We start from the raw sequence: 27,380 nt of genomic DNA on the forward strand, positions 1-27,380 counted from the left end.
ATATTTGTATGGTGAACTAAGAAAAAGGTAAGGTGCCAATAGCCACACCCTAAAGCATAACACGTGTTATTTATGTTTATGAACCGAAGTCCTTAACTAAGACAACTGTAATTTAGGGCTAGTTTGGGATTGCTGTGACTTTTAAAAAAAAACTGCTGCTGCTATATTGTGAGAATAATCAGCTGTGAATTAAAACAGTTTCGTGTTTGGTAAATAATATTTTTAAAAGTGTTGTTAGTACATAAAACAACTGCAGAGTGTGTTTTGATCCACATCAGCTTCTAAAAACAACCTCTGGGCTGCTTCTAAAATCTGCTGCCAGTGACCTATAACTTTCAATTAAAGCTATTTTTTATTTATTTACCAAACACAATAAAATATATATTTTTAAACAAAATCTGATTTTTTTTTAAGCGAAGCAATCCCAAACGGGGCCTTAACTCTAATTCGACATCCTTAACAAAGAATTTAGTATGTGTCATAAATTTCATTGTTTTTACATCCTTCATGGTATTAGTACAGGCACACTTTCTCTTTAACTAGAAATAACATTGAGATTTAAACTCGAGAAATTCGCAATCTGAGTTATTCCAAATAACTAACAGGCCACAACTCACAAGCTTTACTCTCTATTTTTTTTACCTGAAATCCACCAGCTTTTTTTCTTTTTATCTGAACTCCATGTTTCTTAAATTTCAATCAATTCTTTTCCGACACATTGTGAGGCCAATTTCATAGCAGATCGGTTAGTTTTGGCAGCTCATACTTCTAATAATCCTTATGTCTGGTTCTTTTGTTTACCCCTTTCAATGTCCCAGCATTTCAGTTGGATCAGCTTAGAGGAGTGTTTGTAGAGGCTTTGTTTTTTAGTTGTTGTTAGTTTCTTCTGTCATTAAAAAAAAATAAAAAAACGAAGAAGAGACACTTCATGTACATGAGTGGGTAATGTGGGCTGTGTTGGACCAGTTAAGAAAGAAGCCTTAATAGGAGGCCCAAGAGTGAGTGTGTATATAATGTCAAGCAGTGGCCAAACATGGTCTTTGCGCCTAGCCCTCTGTGTGAGTCTGTTCTCTTTAACATTTTCCTTTTAGATTTCCAAATTAGGTTTTTCCTCTCTGTACTTAGATTTTGATTCCAATCAGAGCCAGCCATTGTTGAGGGTTAGGAGGTGTGGATTTGTTTCAACTTGATCCCACCTGTGTCCAAATACCGCCAATTTCCAATTTCTCTTTCTCTGCACAAAATCCCCAAATTAACAGAAGCTTTGATTTTTAGGGCAATTTAACTCCATTAGGGTTAGGGTTTCTTAATCTTTCAATCTTCTAGGTTCGGATCACGAAAAAGAAAGCATCTGTTTTCTTTTCTTTTTTGTTGGGTTTTGGATTAGCTATGGAGAAGAAGAAGGTGGCCGTCCCGCTGGTTTGCCACGGCCATTCCCGACCGGTTGTGGATCTGTTTTACAGTCCGATCACTCCCGATGGTTTCTTCCTCATCAGTGCCAGTAAGGGTATGTGTTTCGATATCCGAAGATTCAGTCTTTCTTTATATGTGTTTGGATTGAAATACATGCTTGAATAGTCCTCTGTTACTTTGTATAATGCTGTGTAAATGTCTATCAATTGTGTATAAGGTGATGGGGTTTTTGTTTCTGCAATAGAGTCTGGATGTAGATTGGTGGAGACTTTGGATTTAGTGTTTTGGCTAGACTGTGTGATCATAAGTTCTCATAGATTAAGTAAACTTGTGATGAGATATGTTTTTAGGATATATGGTCCAGCTGTCCCAGCCGAAAGAAAATGTCATGGATCAGTGGTTTAAGTCACGTTTAGGAACCTTAGAGCTACTAGAAGTTGAAATTTATTGCACTATTAGTGTGTACTGAACAGTAGTGAGTTTCTGATATTGACGAAGGAGGGTATTGGATTATATGAGGTGTTAAAATCATTGTTGTGTAGCTGGTCCTTAATGGTTTGTGATTGAAATTGTTATTTAATCTGTTTAAGTCATTTAGTTGGAAAACCTAAGTTTTGCCTGCTTGTGTTGTTAGATTCTAGTCCCATGCTGAGAAATGGAGAGACCGGAGATTGGATTGGAACATTTGAAGGACATAAGGGTGCAGTCTGGAGTTGCTGTTTGGATACTAATGCTCTAAGGGCTGCCACTGCTTCTGCAGATTTCTCTGCGTATGGCTTTGTCTTTTAATTTCCCAATATTTTGTGTTGTTAGATGATATGGTCAATAGCTTTCCTTTTATTTGCTGTATGCTAGCTGAAAATTAAGACCATAATTCTGTTTCTTACATATGTTATTTGCGTGTGCAGGAAAGTTTGGGATGCATTAACAGGAGATGTGCTACACTCGTTTGAACACAAGCACATTGTTCGAGCATGTGCATTCTCAGAGGTAGAGTCATCTTCTTGGCACGATAGCTCCGTAGAAGTGAAATGAACTTACAAAATAATGAACATACAATTTATGCTCTTTCCATATCTGTAGTCAGTGTAGTGTTATCCGTTATGAAAAGTCATGCTAAATGTGATAATGTAGAATTTAATGTGTATTCCACTGTATTCAGTGATTGATATTGAATTCATTGAGTAGCTATCTGCCTACCTTTAATTTGAAAATTTTTTCCTAGTGGCTTTGGTGCTATACAAAGAGGGATTTTAATATAAAGGTAGACTTTGAATGTTTCTATGGGCCTCAGCTGTCATGCATCAACAGCTAAAGCTTTATGATAATATTTAGACTCCATCATAGTTAGTGCTAGTTTGAATATCAATAGTTTATGAGATTTATGCTGGAATTCTCATTTTGTATGACATGCCTTTTCATATTTGGTATTTTTGTATCTTAATCTTATTCTCTTAATCTGATAATAGGATACACACCTTTTGCTTACTGGAGGAGTAGAGAAAGTTATACGTATATATGATTTGAACCGCCCAGATGCCCCTCCAAGAGAAGTGGACAAATCCCCTGGTTCGGTTAGAACCGCTGCATGGCTTCACAGTGATCAGACCATTTTAAGTTCTTGCACTGATATGGGGGGTGTCAGGTATGCATTTCTACGAAATCATCTGATGTTATATTGTCTCATTGTTTATTTAGTTACGTATTTTTTTCCTATAAAATGACTGGTAGTTATTGGTAAACGTACAGATTATGGGATGTAAGAACTGGGAAAATAGTTCAAACACTTGATACCAAGTCATCTGTTACTAGCTCTGAAGTCAGTCAAGATGGTCGTTACATCACAACTGCTGATGGGTCTACAGTGAAGTTTTGGGATGCAAATTAGTAAGTTATGAGTTAGTTATAGTATTCAGTATTTTTCAGAGTTTCTGCTCAGTTTGCTTATGCCCTTTACTTGCTTTCAGCTTTGGGTTGGTGAAGAGCTACAACATGCCTTGTACAGTAGAATCAGTTTCGCTGGAACCAAAGTTTGGGAACAAGTTCATTGCTGGTGGTGAAGACATGTGGGTTCATGTTTTTGATTTCCACACCGGTGATGAGATTGGTAAGTGATCTAAACAACATTCCTTTCTTTCTGAATCTTCTTGGAGGAGTATGACATGTTTAATCTGCGATAGTATGGACTGTACTCCTTGTCAGTTAAAGTTATACCTTGTGTCTGTCCTCGGATTTTATGTTGTGTTTCCATTCCTGATCCTTTACCAATACTATCTATTGTAACTCAATGCAGCTTGCAATAAGGGTCACCATGGTCCTGTACACTGCGTTCGTTTTTCACCAGGAGGGGAGTCATATGCCTCTGGATCTGAAGATGGCACCATCAGAATATGGCAGACCGGTCCTCTGACTCACGAAGAAAGCGAGGCACAGGCAGCAAATGGGGCAGTCGGAAAGGTGAAGCCACCTGTGGAAGAGGTCTCTCGCAAGATTGAGGGCTTCCAAATTTCTGACGAGGCCAAGTCAAAAGAGAAGGAAGAGGCTCCCGCAGCCGCTGCAGCAGCAGTGAATGTGTGACTTTGCCCAGAGTGTATTAGCCGTGCGTGGCACAGTTCAGATCTATCCTGGCTAAATTACTACTTGATCACATAGACAGATTGAAAACAAATTTTTTGTACAACTTTTAGTTCTCACTTCTGCATTGTTGAGATATAGACCATGTTCTTGTTACTGCGCGTGTTCAGATTACCTATAAAATCGAACTTTTCAGCTTCTGGTTTTAAGTTCTTGTATAACAATTATGGATCATAACATAACCTAGAAAGAAAAATTAAGGAAACTAAATTCGGGTGCCTATTTGTTGGATAAATATGTGATGAAGCAAAAGGCAGTCAATGGTCAACCAAGCTCTAGATTCAGAAAACGAATAAAGCCAAGGTCTTGTTATCGTAAATTGGAAGAAAAGAGAGGGGTATTTTAGTCAAAGTGGGGGTGAATAAGTAAGGGGCCTCTCCCTTTAAGGTTTGGCCGACCATTTGTGAAATTGGGGATTTTTGTCTCTCTCTCTCTCTAAAAGGCTCTTTGGGTCGTTTCTCTCTCTAGAGAAGAGAAGCTCTCTGTGTAATCCTCGAATCAAAAAGATCAAATCTTTGGGGGAAATTGGGGTTGTTTTTTTAGCGGGAAAAGATGTCAGGGAAGGGCGCGAAGGGTTTGATTACGGGCAAAGGTGCCAGCAACAATAAAGACAAGGACAAGAAGAAACCCACCTCGAGATCCTCACGAGCTGGCCTTCAGGTGATTTGCCTTCTTCTTCTTTCTCAATTTTGCGATTTAGGGTTTCGAAATTACCGTGTGGGTTTTGATTTTGGGGGTTTTAATCTGATAAAGATTGGAGCTTTTTTTGGTGCTGATATTGGGTTTTACTTATTTTGGTGATTAACCTCAAGGATTTAGTTTTTACTAGAGAAAAACCAAAAGGGAGGATGTAATTAGGATCGTTTTAGAATGGAATGATTTAGAGGAAGGATTTCTGTTTTTTAACCATGTTGTTAGTTGGGAGAACCAAAATCGAATGGAAGAGTTTGGACTTGAAAGAGATTTAGATAGCTAGATACATTGGAATGTTGAATTTGAAGTTTCAAGTGTCTAGCTACCATGAAACATATGAACTTGCTGTAGTTTATGAAATTTCAGGGGGTAACTGTTTCGATAAGATAAGAATATATAGAAGACTGGAATAGACTCTGCTTGCTTCATGTGTCTCAGTAAACATGAATTAAACGCTAGGCTTAGTAAACAATTTCGGGTTTTTAAATTCCTACCTTAATGTGTAGTTCTCTACCATACGTTACGTTTGATATATGTTTGGTATCTCTTGGTTTGAGCTAATACAATATAATTAATGTCGGAATATGAAAGATGTTAGTTGCATAAGTTTTTGGAATGGTGATGAACCTACTGATTGATTATGATGTTAGAGTGGGAGGATCTACCTGCAACCTCCAGATTCAGATTAATTTTCATGTGTTGACTCTCTAATGGTGAAGGAACGTTTACTTGTGATGGGAATATTCCAATAGACAACCTATAGTTAACTAAATTCATAACTCAATTATATGGGAATACTGTAAACTAGAAACTTTTCATAATATACCTATCTAAGACCTTCATTGTAAAGACAGCTTCTGCTGTGATGTTTTGAACTTCTATAAGATTTTGAATCTCTGTCTTTCCATTATTTTTAAGTCAGTTCATGGACTTTTCATCGCTAGAGTTGCTGGATATCTGTCATTTACTAATTTATTCTGTGATGACAAATTTCTAGTTTCCTGTGGGTCGTATCCACCGTCTCCTGAAGCAAAGGACCACAGCTAATGGGAGAGTGGGAGCAACTGCTGCAGTTTATTCTGCAGCTATCTTGGAGTATCTGACTGCTGAAGTTTTAGAGTTGGCAGGCAATGCCAGTAAAGATCTGAAGGTGAAACGTATCACTCCCAGGCATTTGCAGCTTGCAATCCGTGGTGACGAAGAACTTGATACTCTGATTAAAGGTACCATTGCTGGTGGAGGTGTCATCCCTCACATTCACAAGTCACTTATCAACAAGTCCACCAAGGAGTAATGGAAATGGCCAAAGTTCTATGAGAAGACTCTCCTTAGATTTGTGTTTAATTTGTTAGTTAATCTTCATGTCTGATAGTATTTGTAATGGATAATGTGATCGGAAGACGTTTTCTTTACTTATTTAATCTTAGGCTCACTTTAGGAACCTTGTCATAATGTCGTATGGTCATCCCTGGTATCAAAGGCATGTTTTGGACTACCATTACCATTCTTTTTGCATAAATCGGTTGGCGATGGCCTAATTATTCTGGATTTAGATTTTTAGATGTGGTTATTGCGTTATCTAACCTGTAAGGTGGAAACTGTACCTTGATGTCGTTGAGATTAGGAATAGGCAAATGCTGGGAAAACCCGCAAACGGGGGCGGGTTTTCGTTTGCGGGTTTTCCCAGCATTTGTCAAGCGGGGGCGGGGTTCCTCATCACAGGTGCGGGGGCGGGGGACTTATTTCCCCCGCAGGGGTGCAAAACTCTGGACTTATGTCATTGAGATCTATAAACTTTTTGCAAAACTCTGGAGATATTAGTTTCCATGATTCAACAACAGAACGTTAATTATGCGGGACAAAATCATTTAGTTCCAACAATCAATGCCATCATCAGTTCAAATTCAGTGACTATTTGAAAGGCTCGAAATCAATTGTACTAAATACCTGTCCCTCTCCATACTCACTGCACGTTCTACTAAATCGATACAGATAAAAACCATTAGCATGAGTAAATAATTGAAAATTATCCTGCACTCCACCCTAAAACCACCAAATACTCTGCCCTAAAAGAAACAAGGAAATCCCTCCCTAGAACCTCAGACATGGAAAAGAAAGAAAACCAATTCTAAACATCTCATTAATAAGAAAAGAAAAGAAAAAAATCTAGCAAAAGCCACCAAAATGGTAGTGGCATAAGAATGGGGGAAGACCAACTTAGAAATTTAGAAGGTTGACACCCTTGGAACATCGACTGGGAACTGATCAATTTCAGCCATCCATGGGCTCTTTTCCTTCGCAGGATCTATGCTCTTGAGAGCTTTCCACACAGCACTATTACACTTGAATCCCGACCCAAAAGCTATCTGCCATGTTCTATCTCCTTTCTTGATCCTTCCCTTTGCTTCTGTGTAAGCCAACTCATACCAGAGAGAACTGCTTGAGGTGTTTCCAAATCGGTATAGTGTCATCCTTGATGGCTCCATATGCCAATCAGATAGATGCAGGTTCTTCTCTAATTCATCCAAGACGGCTCTTCCTCCAGCATGAATGCAGAAATGCTCAAAAGCAAGTCTGAAATCTGGAATGTAAGGTTTGATCTTCATCTTGAAGAGTTTCCTACCCACCAATGTAGCAAAGAAAAGCAGCTGCTCGGACATTGGAAGAACAAGAGGCCCCAATGTGGTGATATTGGTCTTCAAAGCATCACCTGCTACAGCCATCAGGTCCTTTGATAGAGTAACACCAATCTTCCCAGCATCATCTTCTTCTTGGGTAACACAGCTAAAGCACTTGTCATCAGCACCCTTGTGCGTGCGGACAGTTTGAACCAATCGGTATTTGGACCTTCTTCTGTCTGAGCTTTTGTTTGAAAGAAGTATAGCAGCCCCTCCCATCCGAAATAAGCAATTTGAAACAAGCTTTGAGCGATCGTTCCCAAAGTACCAGTTCAATGTGATGTTCTCCATGCTGATAACCAGCGCATAAGAGTTAGGATGCACCTGAAGAAGCTTTTGAGCAAGATCAATTGAGATGAGACCTGCGCTACATCCCATTCCACCAAGATTGTAGCTGACTATGTTCCCTCGAAGCTGGTAATGGTTGATAACCATGGCAGAAAGAGATGGAGTTGGATTGAACAAACTGCAGTTGACAATCAATATTCCAATGTCCTTGGGTTTTACAGATGTCTTGGCAAAAAGTTCGTCAATGGCACCAAACATCACTGCCTCAGCTTCTTTTCTGGCCTCTTTCATTGACGGATTTGGAGGAATGTTGAGTACAGCCTCTGGAAGGTATGTTGAATCACCAAGGCCGGATCTCTCAAGGATCCTTCTCTGGAACTGTAGATTCTCCTCTGAGAATGTACCAGTCATCTTAGACTGTTCCATAAAGATCTTTTTGGTGCATTTTCGAGTTTCTTCTGGCTTGTAACAGGAGAAGTTAACAAGGTACACAGGGCGAGGGCGGGTAAGAAAGTAGACAGTGGATAGGAACACCAGGAGGGTCGAGCAGATAATCACCGAAATCAGGTTGTATTGGAGATGCTCCCAAAGATCATAAAGATCTTGGAGCGAAAATGTTGAGAGTTGGGCAGCAATAACAACCACGAGAGGGGAAAGAAAAAGGTACATTCCATGGGTGATGAGAATATGGTAACCAAGCTTCACATATTTTAGCTTAATGGATTTTTTGAAGTCGGGGAGGTTCCGATTGGATGAGGGTGTAGATGATGGTGGGATAAAGGGTGTATCTGGTTTTGGCTCCGCCATTGTTCCCTGATAAATATACAAAAGCTTGAATCAGATCAAATGCACAACAAAATCATAACACCAATGTATTAATAGACAATTCTAATCAAAGAAGATAAACTACCACAGACCAAAAAGAATGGTAGAAAGTGGTTTTCCACAACATAAAGGCAAATTGCAATAGTTTTTCAATTGAAATCCAACCAGAAATGACTTTTGGAAAGCCAATGGAGCTTTTCAAAAAGAGGGTTCTCTCTGATTTACAGCTACATATCACTGAGATATTGAAAAGGCAGAAAGAACTCATATTCATGACACCTAATGGTCCCAATCTCAGCACCAATACAGAATACAAAAAACGGTGAAACAGAACAGAAGCTCATCTCTTTCACACTTTGATCCCTACAAGTTGGAGCTAAACACAATCCACTACAACCCCAGATCAGATTTTCCAGTAAAGCATGGTTCTTTCCAAACATATCAGCAGATTTAACAACAAATACTACACAACCCAGAAAAAGTCTCGCACAAAGAAACAAACTTTTCACAGAATCCATACAAATTCACACATCTACGAACAGATCAAAACTCCAAGATACAAAACAGAACGTTGTAGAAAAAAGTTGCGAGCTTCATAATGAGGCAAAATCCAGATCGAAAAGACTGACCTTGATTGCCGAAACCCACCACCAGATCTCAAAGGAATGTCGTCGCCAGCCAACGAGAACCAGAGAGAGAGAGAGAGAGAGAGAGAGATAGAGAGAGAGAGAGAGAGAGAAGAGGCAAAAGGTAATGAGAGAGGTTCAAAGTTTGAAGTGAAATATTAAACTAAAAATAGGAGAGCGCGTGAAAGAGAGAGAGAGGTTTTAAATAGAAGATGATGAGGTGTAGAAGGTGCAGGGAAACCATGAAAGCGGCGAAGTGTACGCGTGGTGGTTCGGCGTTTACAAAGCCGGCGCCAGCAGCTTCACCTTTGACTTTTCTAAACTCTATAAGCCTCCTGCTTCACATATATGTATTTATCGCACTCCTACTGTTTTTTTTTTTTTTTCTCTGATTATTATTCTCTTCAATAGATTTATGCAACTTGTCCCTTGTGTGTTGGCAGTTTCATTTGGAATTTTTGGGTTATGACTTATCAGGGTGTGCTACCTCAGCGACGTTCGTGATCCTACTGAGTATGCGGACCAAGATTTAAGAGGATATTTCAATGAAGTTAAACTGAATCTCTTACTGAAGGCGCAGGAACTTGAAGACCCCTCAATCCTGCTGACCACAAACAGATGAAAGATAGGACTCGAATGCTAAACTTGAGTTTTCATGACCGCTCGACCAACCTTAACACATCATGTGATTGGGTTATGATTGTTTTAATTTTGTGCGTGTTTTCTTTTTCTTTTTCCCTTTTATGTGAATCGAAGAGGAGGAGAATCAAGATATATACCAAAACGACATCAACAACTAAGTCTACAAGTACATGAATCATGTGCCAATATTGATGTGATATATTTTTTAGTTGGATGGAATAGCTTTTAATCGAAATTTGCTCCCACGTGGTCAAGTGTTCGAATCCTCTCGCACTACCTAAGTAAAAAAAAAAGAAAAAGTAATATAGTTATTTGTTAGTGATTTTTTTTTTTTTTTTCCGAAGGGATTATAGTGCCCTAATTTTAAGTCTATATCTATTTGGAAAATTACGAATATAAAAGAAAAATATAAAAAATCAGATACTAACAATGTAATTGTTCTTCATTTTTCGTGGTTAGTAGTTACAATTTTTACAAAATAAAATCCGTCATTATATTTATCAAAAATAGGGAAAAGTAAAAACCCTTTGGCCTTTGGTATATGTGAAAATAATACCTCAAATGTTCTTCTCTTTAATTTTGCTTTTCAAATTGAAACAAATATAGTGACGATAGAAATGGTATGATCAGTATGATGATTGGAAAAGAAAATGTCAAACCCTCATTAAATATGAGAAGTGAGATTCAAGAAGAGTAGTGAAATACAAAAAAATTGAGCCGCCCATCACAGTTAAGAAGCCGTCAAGAACAAAGCCAGAAGCTTATATTATATTTGACTGGGTATACAAGTGAACTAGTATTGTTGTATAATAGGGCAGGCAATTTAGAGGAGGGACCATCGACGAGGTTGATGACCAGTTGTTCACATGGATATAAAGTGTACAACTCTCTATCACTGTCTCGGAGTCAGCTGGCTCCACATGCTAAGCTGTTCTTCAACTCAATCCATGACTGATAATCTAATAACAGAAAGAACAAACCAACTTCAATAATGAGGAAATTTCTAAGTCTGTTTGTTTAGAAAGATTTTCCAAACTGTTTTATGAGGTAATGGTGAGGGTGAAATGGAATCTTGAAGAGTTGAAAAGGATATGTTACTAACTAATTTAAGTTGGCATTAAGTATCAAGCATATGCAATTTTGATCCAAGTTGGTTACAGGAAAGCAAATTTTAATAGAGGAAAAGAAATCTTACGGTAGTAACTTTGTGTTGGAGAAAAATGACGCAAGAGGAAAGTTAGTTGAACAATAGGCAATGTTGAACATGCTACTCCAATGTGAATTCCTCCAGCCATATCAGCACTTCATTTCTCTAAAATGCAATCAGCACCAAAACAAAATCAAAGCTCAATCGTTAGAGTGAAGAAAGCAAAACTCTACGATTTGATAGCCAAAAGATAACTAAAAGTAAAAACAAAAGCTTAATGATCAAGATTACTTGCTACTGGTTTTGCTTTGCCTAGAAGGCAGTAGAAGGAACAGCTAGCAAGATTACTACTACTAGAGTACTAGGGCTATTAAAAATCAGGCCGGCCAAAGTCGAACAAACGGAATAGATGTCAATTCTTAGTTCAAGTTTTCTTGAATAAGGGTTGCTTGCAGTAATTATAAAGCTTCAAAATGCGAAGGGGTAGATATATATCTTGTGACTTATTAGATGAAGTTTCAATTGTTGAAATTTTCTTCGAAAACGGTTGCTTGCAGTAATTTCAAAGCTTCAATGTCAAAGGTACGTAGATATCTTGTAACTTATTAGATGAAGTTTCAATAGTTGGAATTTTCTTTGGTGAAGTTTTCTCCATATATCATACAAAATTAGGGATATCTGAGAACACATTATCAGACTGATGTTACATACCAGTATAAAGCTCCAAGTTCGGCCGGGGTCATTGTAACGAGCAAGCATACAACCGGCCTTAGGTTTGAGACCATCTCTAATAAGACTAGCACGCAGCAATTTCTCCTTTTCACGAACAACATCTTCGGTAGGCTTCCCACTGAACTTGGTAACAGCAGCAATGCCTTCTTCCATTTTTTTCAAGCTAATTGTTTCTGCATTAGGATCTGGTAAACTGGTCACAGCACAATTTTTTTATTAGTAACTATTCACATGGACAATGTAAGTACAATAGATATCTAACATCTATTAATTCTCCACCTGCTTAAATCCTTGTCTAGTGGAAGACATACTTTGATGGATACTTTGGAAAATTCAGCATCAGATGCCTCTGTGAACACTGGAGTTGTCATTGGCATCTTCTCCATTTTCGAGTTCTTTCCGAAGATGTACCTAAACAAATTCCATTTTCCATATCATCAAAGAGAAGAAACAAAAGTTCCAAATTTTTTTTATTTTTTATTTTTTTAAAAGCACATGATTAGCTAAGCTGTAACGCAAGCACTCACCCAGTAACATCATTGAAACCAGCTGATCCAGACAGCTTGTCTACACTTCCTTCTACCACTATAAAAGGGGAGTACTTTCTTACCTGTAGAACCAATCCAGGAATCAACTAACTAAAACAATAAAACCTTCCAACCAAATTGAGTTATAGACAAAAAGATCTTCAAATGTAATGCTATTCATTCATTAGAATTGAATTAACTTAATAGAATGGAGTCTAAAAGCCCAAGTTTTAATGAATACAACATTGGCCATTCACTGAAAGCAGAACACACCTCATAATTTGCTGTTCTTTTTAGTATCTCATATTTTGGTGTTTCCAAGTCTGGAGTTTTGTAAATCCTCAGCTGCAGGGTTTTACATACAAGAAGAGACTAAGGCAAGAAAGAATCTCTATACATGATAATGGAAAGTGAATAATGATCGAGTCTGCCAATACCTGCTTGAATACATCTAACAAACCTTCTACAGAAAAATAGTCATTCTTCCTTATGGAATCCCAGAAGTCCTACATGTACATTATAGATACATGAACATGTTTTTGACAATACACTGTATCATATATATTGTTCCATGAAGAGTCATGAGGTGGATGATTGTTACCACATGGCTGCAGAACTTCCCGGTTTCAGGGTTGATTCCCATAACAGAAGTACCAGTGAAGATCAATTCTGGTTTCCAAGGCAGAGGGATGAATTTCATAACCATAGTCCACCTTGTAGTGATTTCATATGGTCCTGACTATATAGCAACTTAATCCGTAAACTAAAACAGTAGAAACTTTAAACTGAAAAGTTTGAGACTGCAATCAAATATCTTTTCCTCAGATGATCATCAAACAACAATAGAAATATAGAACTCATATTCAATACTCAGTAACTATGAAATTTTTAGTTTTACTTTGACTTGTCAACATCATAACATCATCCAACATATGCAGCATAAATGAGAATAGGAACATACACAATTTTCTTTCATCTTCAACATATTCATATTAAAATAGGTTCCCTTAAACTTTATTAATGTAGGGTTTAGCTATGCATCATCCAAAATTCTAAGTTACATCGTTTCATTGTATGAAAAGTTGAAAACCACTGAACTGCCCAGTTAGATTCTTATATTTGATCAACATAATCAATAATTCAATGCCTAAAATTCCCAATAATCTAGTAGTTAATCTAATAAGAGAAAGAACACAGAACAAAGCAAAACCTTAAACTGTTACCTGTTTGACCCAATGCAACTGGAACTTGGGAGTGAAGACTGTCTTCAAGAAGGCAATGTTCAACAAGTAGCCAGTTATAGAGTCATGCTTGGTGATTGGATCCCTGAACTTCACACGTTCATCATACGCCGTCCGATCAATTCCTTGATCATCAAACAAGTGCACTAAATCCTGGTACAGAAAATCGACTAACCGTTCCATGTCGACGGTTGATTTTGGCGGGATTTGGTCAACTAAGCTAAGTCTAACAGCCCACTTTGAGTAGTTCTGCGCTGTTTGAATCCCCAAGTGTTTGTGTTTCAAGGCTTTGGGACGTGGGTGGCATGGTAGTTTATTCGGTTTGGTGGTGCTCAGTTGCCGCAAACTGACGCACACGGCAGGGATTGGCCTGAAAACTTGGTCGGAAAGTTGTGTGCTAGCCATTTGGTGGTTGTGGTGGGCGTGTGACTCTGTTGGTTTGGTGCGTGCCCATGCATTGCAACTTGCTTTTTTGGCTATGAAACATCTTAGCCACAAGTTGATTGGTTGATGTTCATTTCTGAAATTAGTGGCTACAATGTCTTCATGTACACTTAAATGCATGGTAGATTGGTAGAATTCCTCGTTTGCAAATACCTTATTAAAATGATAGAGAAACAACAATATCATTGTCCATCGGGTATAATATTTTATTTTATTTTAACCCCACCCCTCTCTACCTTTGATGAATCTCGAACACATGACCTCAAATTAAATATCGCATTAAGAGTAAATGTAGACAACTAATCAAATTGAACTTCTTATTGGTCATAAACGATCTTTGCATCCTATGCGTATGCAAAATCTATGATGATAAAATATTTGTAAAAATGTTCAAGGTGCAAGAAGCCAAGAGTAAAGAAAACTCCTTGTTTGAAAAGTGCACGTCTTAGATCACTAAAAAAAATTAAAAATAAAAATAAAAAGTAGTAAATCCACCACTAAACTATTGTATGTTGCATTTGTGTAGAAAACTACTATAATGCTATACGTACATGTTCCAAATTTTTTGATATAAAAATTTGTCAAATTGAAATATGTGATGCTTCCAAAGACTAGCTATATAAAGTGAAACGTTGGACATGCATTAGGCTAGCACATTCTTCCAGCACAATTCCACACTCTCAGCACACGATTTCACTGGGGAGAAACACGCCAAGCAGCATCATCCCTCTATATATATGGCCATCCATGAACTTCAATTTCATAACCAATCCGAATCATAAACACCAAAGCTCCCATTTCCCTCATCTCCTAATTCAGACTCTTAGAAAACCAACCTCCAAACCCTCCAAGCAGTCCAAATTAGAAGGAGAAAATGTTTGCCCTTTCAAAGTTCAAGAGTGCCTCAATATCATGGTGGAAGAAGCATGGAGATGGAGACGACGATGTTGATGATGGATATGACTACACCCCGGCGGCATCAGCAAGCATGGAAGGCGATGGCGACGATGACGATTCTGACTATGACTATGCTCCAGCGGCCTCTATGGAAGACGGCGACGACGACGACGATGGTGGTTATGATTATGCTCCAGCCGCATAAGAGTTATGTAACTAGCAAGTCAGAAATTGCTTACATTCTTGATATCATGATAGAGTGGCAAGTTAATCATGGGGTTTTTTGCAAACCCCTAAGTATTTTTTGCCTTTGTAGCTCGTCAGCTGTTAGGATATTATCTATCAATGTCTTATCAGTAACCATGGTTGTCCAATTTCCTTTTGTTGTTAAAATATATGGTTTAATTGCGATATTTATAATAAAATCAAGAACTCATTTATGCAGATCAAGTAAAAGGCAGAAAGTATAATTCAAATCAAAGTAAACCAATAAAAGTTAGAAAAACTTTAAACAATATGATCGAGTTTAGAACTTGGTTTTATGTGTTTAAGACGAAATTGCATCCTCATCGGTGCTTAAAGGGTTTTAATGGCAAACATCTCTTATGATACAACGACCTTCTTCTTGTGGTAATAACACTTCAAACCTCAAGACATCGAACTTAGATTGTGTATGAACTCTCTCTTAAAAAGACTCAATTGGTTTTCAAGACATTAGGAAAGACTCAGATGTAAAAGAAGAGGATGAAAGATGAATTCAAGAAGTGATATTCAGAATATGGTGTAGCACGTGTTTAATAGATGTAAGGTGACTTTTGGAGGAGATATGACTTTTCACCAAAAGTTATCTCTCTTGTGAACATTCATGACTTCTCATTGCATAGTCATTTACATTTATTCAACTTTACACCTTCTCGATCACTATATTATTCATCCACAAATTATGGAAATTTAATAATTGGGTTATTATTACAAATGGTACCTGAACTATATCTCAATATTATCGATGGTACTTGAACTTCAATTTTGATCACAACCAGTACCCGAACTTTCGATTTCATTTTAAATGGTACCTAGAGCCACCTTCGATCACTATTCCGACTAAAAACGGCATGGGAGGCGATCATAGTGATGATTTTTTGGTAATAAGCTTGCCTTGAACTTGTTTTTTTATTTTTTATTTTTTTAGATTTGGCTTTTTTGGCCGGAATAGTGATCGAATGTGGCCTTAGGTACCATTTAAAATGAAATCGAAAAGTTCAGGTACTGGTTGTGATCAAAATTGAAGTTCAGGTACCATCGATAAAATAGAAGATAAGTTCAGGTACCATTTGTGATAATAACCCTTAATAATTTAATGTCAAATTTTCCAACACCTTTTTTGTTTGAAACTGGATGATGCTAATTAAGTAGATTAATATGAGCAAAATGTGGTTTGTGGACAGTGTTTCCTTTCAATGAAGTCTGTATTAATTTCAAGCACACAATAAGTCTCATTTCCCTATCTGCAAGTTCGCTTAATTGGTGAATTTGCGTTAAGATAATATAATTATTAAACAGAAATACTTTACATGGATGATTTTATAATCATGTACTTAATTATCAACTTGACGAGCTCGGATCGAGAAAGCAAAATTGTTCATATGCAGTTGTTATTTTCCATCTTTCTTGTAATTGCTCAGCTCAGCGCACCGGCCTGCTTTATGATATTCTCTTCCTTTACCAGTTCTTTTTAATTTCAATGCTAATGTACTTCTCTAAGTGGTCACTTTGCTGATCATCTGATATAAATTAAATTCAAACTTTTTGGTATAGTAAAGATTGCTGAGGAAAAGTTTTGTATTCAACGAGCTACTACTAGAGAGTAAATACCCACTAAACCTCATTCGAAGAATAACCGATACTGTATAAAGTAATATATCCTATACTTAATTTAATCTTGAAAGATCATTTGTATTTGTATTTTCATGTTATATCTGATTTCATAAAGTAATTATTGAAGAGCTTCGCATTTTACGTGATTTGCAAGAGGTTAATGTTCATATAAATGTCTTCAAGAGACGATAAAGCCCTGAACTCTAATAATGTTGAGCAACTATATGATTATACGAGCATCTATAGACCCTATCAGTCGTCATGCTCAAGTCATAAATAAACCACTCCTTAATTCAGGCCTCAGTCGTTCTCGTCCTCGTCGTGTGTGTGTGTGTGTGTATATATGATCGAAGAGTGAGTCTATTATTTCTATATTAAGGACCTCCTTAGATTTTAAAATTTAAGAATTTTCTTGAATAAACTCACTCTTTGATCACATATTTGCATCTCGACCGTTCAGTTTTTAGGTCATAATGTATAGATCACTTCTGCAAATTTTCAATCAAATTGATAATCGTTAAGACATTCAAAACTGCAATTTACAATTATGAACACAAATTGTAAACGATCATCAATTTGGCTGAAAATTTGCTAAAGTGATCTATACATTAGGACCTAAAAACTGAACGATCGAAATGTGGATATGTAATCGAAGAGTGAGTCTATTCAAGGAAATCCTTAGATTTTAAAATCTAAGGAGGTCCTTAGCGTGTGTGTGTGTCTCCAATCTCAATCAAAGAAGGGTGACGTGCATAGTCATAAGTTTCTTCCCAGTTTCAACATACCTAGTTCTTTATACGTACATGACTCCATCGATCGCTTAATATATTGAACAACCATGTGTACGGATATTAATTAAACTTGATTAGGTCAAAACTAATACCAATTAAAATTTCACACGTACGCATGACCACCGATAAAACACCTCAATCACCAAAATACATGCAACTAAAAATTAAGGAGATACTATAATCGGATTCTGAGAAAGTATTCACACTTGGTCCTCTAGTCATTGCTATCTATTGATCTTCTATGCCAATCGTTTCTTCTTTTTCTTTTTCTGATTGATACATATACAATATACATACATGGTCAAAGTCTAATATAGGGACGATATATACGCGGCACAGTGTCATTAAAATGAGCTCATTTGTCATTCTAGAAACCCTAGGTGGCCTTATCAAAAAGCACCCATCTTTCACTTTCAGAATTTCAGTGTGTAGAATTTATGTAATGGAAAATGCCACCAAGTTGCCATATTATCTGTCTGTTATATATACTGGAAATGGATGAATAGGATGAATATATACAGGTAGGAATTACCGAATTATGACTCCCTCGTGAACCCAAAGGGCCATTTGACTGAGATCTAGCAGAATCTTTTCCAGATTCACTTTTTATCAGCAAATTGATCGAGATAGTTGCTCGCAAACATGAACGTACAGTTTGTTACCTACGTGGCATGCTGACCTGTCACTTGGATGTCTGAGGTGGTTGGACCATATAGCACCCACGTTCCAGGGACGATGGTTTATGCACAGCCTTCATGCATTGCTCACACTCCGCACGCGGATATCTTGTGCCCTAATGAAGCTCAACAAGTTGCAACACATTTCCATCGATCTTCTCCCATATTCCCTCTCTATATATAAGGACATTACAGCATTACTCATCCCCCATTCATAGTACTGGTCCCCTTTTTCTTCTACTCCAAGTTAAGAAAACCCAATAAATCCAACTCTTTGCTCTTCGATCACTTCTAGTTCTCCTACTCACCAAGACAGCAAGTTATAAAATGTGTTGTATTTCCAACACTAATGTTGCTTTGTGGTGCAACATTAAGCATGTGGATATTGGATGTTATGGCAAGGATGATCGTAATGAATATTATGATCGTTTTTCCCCAGCTATGGTCACTGAAGGGGACGACGATGATGACGATGATGGAGGTTACGATTTCGCTCCTGCTGCATAAGTAGCTTGACTAATACTACTTTGCTACTTGTTAATCAGTTCAATCCTCCATTTTCTTGTGCAACTTTGTTATCGGGATCAACTTGGCTTACCTCATTTTTGTTTTCTTCACTAAGTTTCATTCAGTGTATATTGCTAAGTTTTGTATGTAGGTTGCTTTGCTTTTTATTTAAAGGGGTTCGTTTAACCCCTCGTCCCTATTGTATTGACATTCTATCTTTATAATATATGGACGTCTGCTCCCTTTAATAAAAAATAAATAAATCAGTAGCTTAGTATCACATTGATATCCATTATGGCATTATCCATAAGTCAAATATATCGTACTAGCTATAGCTAGGTTACATATCATCATGCTGAATAAACTGATGGTACCAAGTTAATCTTGTGGCTTAGTACGTACGTACCAAATTAGTAGCTCTAGATTAAGGATTAACTATTAGTGGCGTAGGCGTCTTTACGGACTGTGATGAGTGATAGAATTACGATGGAATATTAGAACAATATCATATAGCGAAGGAGAAGGTCTAGTTTCTCTAAGGATATTGGGTAGTATTACTTATTTATGCATGGACGTCGATCATCTTAATCTACATGTTCATCATCCTGCTGCCAGTGACCTAATATGTGTATGTCATCGATGTTAGCTAGGTAGCTATAGCTACATAAAATATGTATTGTGTAAGCAGCCAGAAAAATCCATTTATTGCTATAAAAGTCTCCTGATCCTCTTATCAACTGCAAATCATTAGGTTTCCTTTGTTTTTGTGGGATATGGATCTGTTTTATCCTTGTTGAATGATTCCTCATTCCTATTCCTATTACATTGAGGATTAGTGATCTATAGCATTCGTCCATGTAGATCGACCGGAGAGACAAGGCATAGGTCACCACTATGTAATTAACCAAGAAATTAACAAACCAAAAGTGATGAACACCCGGCCTCAGATAGACGACATTAGGAAACCACAGTTCATGGGCGACGAGACTCAGCCGTGTAGAACAAAGTGATCGATCATGAGGCCGTAACCCTGTCACGCCCCTGATTTTTACAACAATAAAAATCGATATATATAATCCCATAATTATACATGCGTGAATATTCAGTCATCAATACAAATACCTGGAACATCTTTCCCTTAAAACAAGTACTTACTGATACACTGAATCATCCGAGATAACATACACTCGCTCCACAGAGTTATATATTATACAAATTTACGAATTTAATTGTCATCACAATAAAACGTAAATGCTCCTCAGAGCTTACTGCATAGCGGAAGTCATATATTGGCAAAGCCAACAAAAATTGCTTCCTACCCGTTCTGCTGCCAACAAGCTCCTTCAGCTTCAGCCACGATTTTCCTGACCTGCAGGATTAGCCCCTACACCATATACAATGGTGCACCGGGGTTGCCAAACAACAAACCCGGTAAGCTTCTTCAAGCTCGTATGAGTAACTCATGAACATCAATCAACAACTCACATCAATCTACTTAAGGAAACATGCAGCCATGATTCCTTCTAACATTCCATATCCTTTCCAAAGAAAGGACAACATGAGTCACCGCTATGACCATGCTCTATTTGCTAACTTAACCATCAAGTAGCAATTCAAGTCTCATCTAGACAATTAAAGGAGAATGCCGTCGAAACTCTCCTTTAAGCTGCATACCTATGAGTCTCAAGCAACCTCGACCGTTACTCCCATAAGCTATCATGGCAGATAAACTAGAATTCTATTGAAATTGTAACCACTCGTCCTAACCAGAACGTGATTACCTATTTCCTGCCTTGATCACCATCTGTGATCTGTCACCATCTGAGACATATGATTTCAGACTCCGTCTAGTCAGGGAATCAATATCAAGTTCGCCATCTGCAACCTGTCACCATCTGTGACCTATAATCTTTAGACCCCATCTGGTCTCAGCTCAACCATTTATCACCATCTGTGACTCATGATCTTCAGACCCCATCTGGTCATGAAGTCAAACATCAAGGTTACCGTCTGCAACCTGTTGCTATCTATGATCTATCACCATCTGTGACGTAAGATCTTCCTAGACCCTATCTGGTCTTGAGATCAAACATCAAGGTTACCGTCTGCAACCTGTTACTATCTATGATCTATCACCATCTGTGACATAAGATCATTAGACCCATCTGGTCTCAAGGTCAGCCATTGATCACCAATTGTCACCATCTGTGACTAATGATCTTCAGACCCCATCTGGTCATGAAATCAACATCAAGGTTACCGTCTGCAACCTGTCACTATCTATGATCTATCACCATCTGTGACATAAGATCTTCTTAGACCCTATCTGGTCTTAAGGTCAACGTTAAGTAAGTCGCCTCCGACTTAAAAACGTTACAACATCTAGTTTCGGTTTTCCTAATCCCTGCTCACCATCTGTGACCCTTGATTCTAAAACCAATACATCTAAAATGAGTCACGCTTGACTCAAAATGTAACATCAAGCTCAATACTTTCCAAACAATAGAAAACATCTTTTTCTATAATATCGTTTCTTGAAAAGTCGCATTTAACAATAATATGAACACCATCATGCATATTATTATTCATCATAATCATTCACAAGGATATATATATATATTTCATCTAAACATATATATGTAGTCATTCAGTCAGGAATGCCTACTAATACCAACTATAGTTTGCAGTTAAATAATTAACGCCAAAACAATAATGGTACTCCTGTTCATAAAGGTCCTTGTGAGATTTACTCACCTCGAACTCCTGCTGCGTCTTCAATACAGAACCGAACCAAACTATCACCAACCACTCGTCTGAATACTTCGTCAAGTACCTAATCACATATGGTTCCAACTTAGTAATGATTCACATTTGATTTAGTTCGAAACCCCTGTTTTTGAACTAAAATCCCCAAAGTGGCGCCAATCGAGGCAAAACCACATCCGAGACCTCCCAAAGTCTTCGGAATACGTCCACGATCGATGTGACCAAACCACAAATCGATCGGACGCTCGAATCCTCACGGATCAAATAAATTGATCGGTATGAAACTGCAAAAATCATAACAAATCCAATCGAACTCCAAAATTTGCATATTATATATCGAAACGCTCGTATCGACGAGTAGAAGACATATAATAGCAGAAACAGTTCCATACATGGCCAGAACACCGCCGGAACGCCGCCACAGACGGTGGCGCACCGCCGCCGGCCAAAACTCAATATTTCACAAAACTCCCAACATCAAAAAGCTTCATCTAAGCATGCTTGTGAACTTTCATAACTGGATCGAAGTCAGAAAACAAGCTTAAGGGATCGAAAACTACCTCACAAGCCGTGAACAGTAATCCAATCCGAGTTGATCGAATTTTCACGTGAATCGATCCAAACAACCACAAAGGATCGATCGGCGAGGCAGCTCTGAGCTCAACCAAGAAAACTCGAAGCCGTGCCGACGTCGGAGCTGTGTTTTCCGACCGGGTCCGAAAACACAAGGCTGCACCGCCTTGCAGCGCCGCCGTGGAGAAGAATCGGCGATAGAGACCACCAGAGGGACGACCAGACGGAAGAGGCGACCCTGCTGGCCAAGTTTCAAGGCCGGAGACCGCCGCAGTTGGCCGGAAAAGTCGGGTCGGATCGGCCGGGTTCGGGTCGGGTCAGTCGAAAATCTTCGATACTGAGGGAGCGGACGAGAGAGAAGAGAGAGAGAGGGTATGGTTTCCGGAAATGGAAAGGGAAATAATGAAATAAAATTCTAATTTTCCCTTTATATACTAAAATGGAAACTTCTTTCCATAGCCATAACTTCCTCATACGAACTCCGATTTACGCGTTCCACATGTCCACGAACTCGTATCGACGCGCTCTACAACTTTCGTGAAGGAAATTTTCCGAGAATCCCAACATATAAAAAGTCAAACTTCACACGACCCCCTAAACTGTGAAATTCAAATATTTATACGTACGAAAATCATTCTACTCCATATAAAATCTACGAATAAAGCATTATAACAATTATTCGTACAACTGGTCCATTATTAAATACCAAATTTAAATAACAGAAAACCAGGTCATCACAGTCTACCCTCCTTAAAGGAATTTCGTCCCGAAATTCACGCTTTCTCATCAACAAACAACTGTGGGTACTTCGCTCTCATATCCGACTCCAATTCCCAAGAAGCATCACCCTCGTCATGGTGACTCCACAATATCTTGACCAAGTCAACTTCCTTCCTTCGAAGTTGCTTTGTTGACCTATCCAAAATTCGAACAGGTTCAACAACAAAGGTCGTATCCGCATGCACCTCAATCGTACCATAATCAATCACATGTGACTCATCCTGAACATACTTCCTCAACATAGACACATGGAAAACATTATGCACACCAGACATAGTAGGAGGTAAGGCAAGCCTATAAGCCAACTCTCCTACCCATTCCAGAATTTCAAAAGGTCCGACAAACCTTGGTGATAACTTTCCTTTCTTGCCAAATCTCACCACACCCTTCATGGGCGAGACTTTCAAGAACACATGATCACCCTCATTAAACTCAACATGTCTCCTTTTCAGATCTGCATAACTCTACCAACTTCGCACTTGAGAACTCATCCTCTGTCTGACCTTGAATGTTCCTGGAAATCAGGGCAGGCTGTACCGTGATACTTCCAAGGAAACTCCCATTCTCAACTCCTACTTGCACAAGGTCAAACTCAGATGCAGTTTCCAGCATAAGCCACTCCTGAACCATAATAGAAGCAACCATACTTCTGGGCTTCCTACTCAAAGCATCCGCCACCACGTTGGCCTTTCCTGGATGATACTCCAAAGTAAAATCATAGTCCTTTATGAGTTCCATCCGCCTTCTCTGTCTCATGTTCAACTCCTTCTGAGAGAACAGATACTTCAAACTCTTATGATCCGAAAAGAGTTCGAACTTCTCCCCATACAAGTAATGCCTCCAAATCTTCAAGGCAAACACAACAGCAGCCAACTCCAAATCATGAGTGGGGTAATTACGCTCATGCACCTTCAACTGTCTAGAACCATAAGCGACAACACCTCCATGCTGCATCAATACACATCCCAAACCTTGATGAGACGCATCACTATAGATGACTAAACCGCCACCGCTTGTGGGAATAGTCAACACTGGGGCTGTGGTCAATCTAGCCTTCAACTCGTTGAATGCTCGTTCACATTCCTCAGTCCACACAAACTGGACATTCTTCCTTGTCAACTTGGTCAAAGCCGAAGCAATGCTAGAAAATCCCTCAATGAATCTCCGATAATAACCTGCCAAACCCAGGAAACTACGTACCTCAGTAACTGTAGTGGGTTGGCCCCAGTTCATCACTGCTTCCACCTTAGAAGGATCCACGGAGATTCCATCCTTCGAAATCACATGACCAAGGAACTTGATCTCCCTTTGCCAAAATTCGCACTTCTCGAATTTCGCAAACAACTTCTCTTCTCTCAAAAGTTGTAGCACAATCCGCAGATGCTGATCATGGTCCTCCAACGTCTTGGAATAAACCAAAATATCATCCACGAACACTACCACAAACTTATCCAAGTACGGACTGAACATACGGTTCATCAAGTCCATAAAGGCTGCAGGTGCATTGGTTAAACCAAAAGGCATGACAACAAACGCAAAGTGTCCATACCTAGTCCTAAAAGCAGTCTTAGGAACATCATCATCTTTCACCCTCAACTGGTGATATCCGGATCTCAAATCGATCTTCGAGAATACAGCAGCTTCCTTAAGCTGGTCGAACAAGTCATCAATCCTAGGTAAAGGGTACCTATTCTTAATCGTCACCTTGTTCAACTGCCGATAATCCACACACAACCTTAGTGAACCATCCTTCTTCTTCGCAAACACCACAGGTGCACCCCAAGGAGAAGTACTAGGTCTAATGAACCCTTGCTCAAGTAAACCATCAATTTGCTCCTTCAACTCTTTAAGTTCAGTTGGTGCCATCCGAAATGGTGCCATAGATACAGGTGCAGTACCTGGTATCACATCGATAGCAAAATCCACTTCCCTTCTTGGAGGTAATCCTGATATTTCCTGAAATACATCACTGTACTCGGAAACCACAGAAATCTCTGCCCTAACCGCAGTACAACTCACTGACTCCACATGAGCTAAGAATCCTGCCCTTAAAGCAGTATCTGACCTAAGACACCGATAACGAAACACCGGCTGCCCAGGTATATGAAATGATACTACCATTTCAAAGCAATCAATCATAGCATGATTTGGCCTCAGCCAATCAATACCCAAAATGACATCATACTTATGATTTGCTAACACAATCAAGGCCGCGGTAAACTCCTTACCACCAATCAAAATTGGACAAGCATCACGAAACTTATCAAGCTCAAGGGAAATACCAAGTGGGGAAATAACACACAAGGGTCTAGCAAGAGGCCTAGGAGTTAAACCTAACATATCAACCACAGAACTAGATATGAAAGAGTGGGACGCTCCCGTATCAAATAACACCCTAGCAAAGAAATCAAATAAGGATAAGGTACCTTCCACTCCGACATTCTGCTGACCAATAGCAAACACCCTTGCATTTCCCGGAGGTAGATGCCTCTGCTGATTTCCTTGTCCCCTACCCTGCTGGGTACAATCCCTTGAGAAGTGCCCCGTCTGGCCACATGTGAAGCATGCCAAGTTCTTAGGTTTCGTGCAATCTCGAGCGACATGGCCCATCTCATTGCAATTGAAACACTTCGGGTTCGCCACTGGCCTATTAGGTGCAACCCTAGCAGGTGCAGCTGCAGCCCTAGCTGGTGCCTGCTGATTAGTCCTCTGTCTCTTCCAGAATCCACCTCGATCCCCAGATGCCTTACTGCTCCCCGCAGTTGCCTTTCCCTTTCTTTGGAAATTCCTTCCAGCCGATTCGTGTTCTTGGAGAGTCAAATTCTCTTGCTCAATGGCCATAGCCTTGACGAAAATGAGCTCCACTGTCTTCAGTCCCAGAACAGCGACATCGCGCCGGATTGAAGCATTCAGTCCCCACTGAAACTTCATAGCTAAGCTCTCAGCATCCATCTGCCTCACAAAGCGATACAACCTTGAGAACTCAGCTTCATACTCCCTCACACTCTTAGTCCCTTGGACTAACGAGATGAATTCCCTTTCCATCTGCTCCCTCACTGAAGGCGGAAAGTACTTCTTCCTGAACAGTTCTACAAACTCATTCCAGGTCATGGTGGACACGTCCATCACCCTCTGTGTGCCATTCCACCAAACCCGTGCATCGCCTTGGAGCATAAATGTGGAAATCTTCCTCTTCTCAATGTCGTCACAGACGACCATCTCGAAGTAGGTCTTCATATTCTCAATCCATTGGTCTGCCAACATGTGATCCGTACCTCCCTGAAATGGAACTCCTCCCAATCTCGAAATCTCCTTTGCCAACTTCGACAAACGAGTAGGATCTACAACGTTAGCAACCTCCACCACAGGTGGAACAGGCAATTCAACATTTGATGCCTCCACATCATTCTCAAACATCTCCTCAACAGGAGGAGGAATCCTGCCTCTACCTCGGGCTCTACCCCTGCCTCTGGGTCTACCTCGACCCCTAGCTCTGCCTCCTCGAGGGTCCATCACCTAAGGAGTATAACAACATGTGGTTAATACATGTATAACTCTCAAACACAAGTATAAGTCAACGCTATGACTCAATCAACCACAATGCTACGTCAAGGATACAATTCCATCCCCTACGTAAATCTTGAGTTAGACTAAAGGTCATCATTCCTTAAAAGTCTTTAACTCATAGAAGCTACATCTAGCTCCTACACTTCATCTCCTAAGCCGACACTACCCTGACGACTCACATCCTACCGTTCATTACATACCCAATGACTATATCAATACCGAAGAGCATATGATGGGGATCCGCTGCAGACGGGCCATCACTCGAGGAGTATTGATTGTGTCACCAAATATGTACCTTACGCTCTGATACCAATCTGTCACGCCCCTGATTTTTACAACAATAAAAATCGATATATATAATCCCATAATTATACATGCGTGAATATTCAGTCATCAATACAAATACCTGGAACATCTTTCCCTTAAAACAAGTACTTACTGATACACTGAATCATCCGAGATAACATACACTCGCTCCACAGAGTTATATATTATACAAATTTACGAATTTAATTGTCATCACAATAAAACGTAAATGCTCCTCAGAGCTTACTGCATAGCGGAAGTCATATATTGGCAAAGCCAACAAAAATTGCTTCCTACCCGTTCTGCTGCCAACAAGCTCCTTCAGCTTCAGCCACGATTTTCCTGACCTGCAGGATTAGCCCCTACACCATATACAATGGTGCACCGGGGTTGCCAAACAACAAACCCGGTAAGCTTCTTCAAGCTCGTATGAGTAACTCATGAACATCAATCAACAACTCACATCAATCTACTTAAGGAAACATGCAGCCATGATTCCTTCTAACATTCCATATCCTTTCCAAAGAAAGGACAACATGAGTCACCGCTATGACCATGCTCTATTTGCTAACTTAACCATCAAGTAGCAATTCAAGTCTCATCTAGACAATTAAAGGAGAATGCCGTCGAAACTCTCCTTTAAGCTGCATACCTATGAGTCTCAAGCAACCTCGACCGTTACTCCCATAAGCTATCATGGCAGATAAACTAGAATTCTATTGAAATTGTAACCACTCGTCCTAACCAGAAC

At 39.1% G+C, this 27,380-nt stretch overlaps 4 protein-coding genes across 5 annotated transcripts; 2 read left to right on the forward strand and 2 right to left on the reverse strand.

Annotated features, from left to right (window-relative positions):
- The first annotated feature begins 1,034 nt into the window (after window positions 1–1,034).
- LOC112186663 (serine-threonine kinase receptor-associated protein) lies at window positions 1,035–4,196 on the forward strand. Its single transcript, XM_024325160.2, has 7 exons — window positions 1,035–1,507; window positions 2,048–2,183; window positions 2,322–2,403; window positions 2,883–3,058; window positions 3,163–3,300; window positions 3,381–3,520; window positions 3,707–4,196. The coding sequence occupies exons 1-7, from the start codon at window positions 1,390–1,392 to the stop codon at window positions 3,988–3,990; spliced, it is 1,074 nt and encodes a 357-aa protein (XP_024180928.1). The 5' UTR covers window positions 1,035–1,389; the 3' UTR covers window positions 3,991–4,196.
- Window positions 4,197–4,433: 237 nt separating this feature from the next.
- Window positions 4,434–6,257, forward strand: LOC112186665 (probable histone H2A variant 3). The gene is made up of 2 exons (XM_024325162.2): window positions 4,434–4,707; window positions 5,738–6,257. The coding sequence occupies exons 1-2, from the start codon at window positions 4,600–4,602 to the stop codon at window positions 6,032–6,034; spliced, it is 405 nt and encodes a 134-aa protein (XP_024180930.1). The 5' UTR covers window positions 4,434–4,599; the 3' UTR covers window positions 6,035–6,257.
- A 395-nt stretch (window positions 6,258–6,652) lies between these two features.
- On the reverse strand, window positions 6,653–9,475 carry LOC112186661 (3-ketoacyl-CoA synthase 11). The gene is made up of 2 exons (XM_024325157.2): window positions 9,161–9,475; window positions 6,653–8,519 (listed from the first exon to the last, which is right to left on the reverse strand). The coding sequence occupies exon 2, from the start codon at window positions 8,511–8,513 to the stop codon at window positions 6,966–6,968; it is 1,548 nt and encodes a 515-aa protein (XP_024180925.1). The 5' UTR covers window positions 8,514–8,519; window positions 9,161–9,475; the 3' UTR covers window positions 6,653–6,965.
- A 930-nt stretch (window positions 9,476–10,405) lies between these two features.
- Window positions 10,406–13,941, reverse strand: LOC112188407 (heme-binding-like protein At3g10130, chloroplastic). Of its 2 annotated transcripts, none has more exons than XM_024327516.2 (9): window positions 13,429–13,941; window positions 12,807–12,944; window positions 12,643–12,711; window positions 12,479–12,550; window positions 12,206–12,288; window positions 11,958–12,089; window positions 11,658–11,871; window positions 10,995–11,111; window positions 10,406–10,758 (listed from the first exon to the last, which is right to left on the reverse strand). In XM_024327516.2, exons 1-8 carry the CDS (start codon window positions 13,849–13,851, stop codon window positions 11,067–11,069), a joined length of 1,176 nt encoding a protein of 391 aa, XP_024183284.1. In that variant the 5' UTR covers window positions 13,852–13,941; the 3' UTR covers window positions 10,406–10,758; window positions 10,995–11,066. The 2 variants fall into 2 exon arrangements, with proteins under 2 accessions (XP_024183284.1, XP_024183285.1); XM_024327517.2 differs by having other exon boundaries at window positions 12,807–12,940; window positions 13,429–13,565.
- Window positions 13,942–27,380: the final 13,439 nt, after the last annotated feature.

Source organism: Rosa chinensis, chromosome 2 (genome assembly GCF_002994745.2).
Source record: "Rosa chinensis cultivar Old Blush chromosome 2, RchiOBHm-V2, whole genome shotgun sequence".
Taxonomy (NCBI): domain Eukaryota; kingdom Viridiplantae; phylum Streptophyta; class Magnoliopsida; order Rosales; family Rosaceae; genus Rosa; species Rosa chinensis.

Bases quoted from the DNA above. Each gene is read 5' to 3' on its own strand.
- LOC112186661 (XM_024325157.2), bottom strand. From the start codon at position 8,513: ATGGCGGAGCCAAAACCAGATACACCCTTTATCCCACCATCATCTACA.
- LOC112186665 (XM_024325162.2), top strand. From the start codon at position 4,600: ATGTCAGGGAAGGGCGCGAAGGGTTTGATTACGGGCAAAGGTGCCAGC. The intron at 4,708-5,737 runs GTGATTTGCCTT...ACAAATTTCTAG, and splicing joins CCTCACGAGCTGGCCTTCAG to TTTCCTGTGGGTCGTATCCA.
- LOC112186663 (XM_024325160.2), top strand. From the start codon at position 1,390: ATGGAGAAGAAGAAGGTGGCCGTCCCGCTGGTTTGCCACGGCCATTCC. The intron at 2,404-2,882 runs GTAGAGTCATCT...ATCTGATAATAG, and splicing joins GAGCATGTGCATTCTCAGAG to GATACACACCTTTTGCTTAC. The intron at 3,059-3,162 runs GTATGCATTTCT...GTAAACGTACAG, and splicing joins ACTGATATGGGGGGTGTCAG to ATTATGGGATGTAAGAACTG.
- LOC112188407 (XM_024327516.2), bottom strand. From the start codon at position 13,851: ATGGCTAGCACACAACTTTCCGACCAAGTTTTCAGGCCAATCCCTGCC. The intron at 12,712-12,806 runs GTAACAATCATC...ATGTACATGTAG, and splicing joins GGAAGTTCTGCAGCCATGTG to GACTTCTGGGATTCCATAAG. The intron at 11,112-11,657 runs GTATGTAACATC...ATTGCATTTTAG, and splicing joins GAACTTGGAGCTTTATACTG to AGAAATGAAGTGCTGATATG.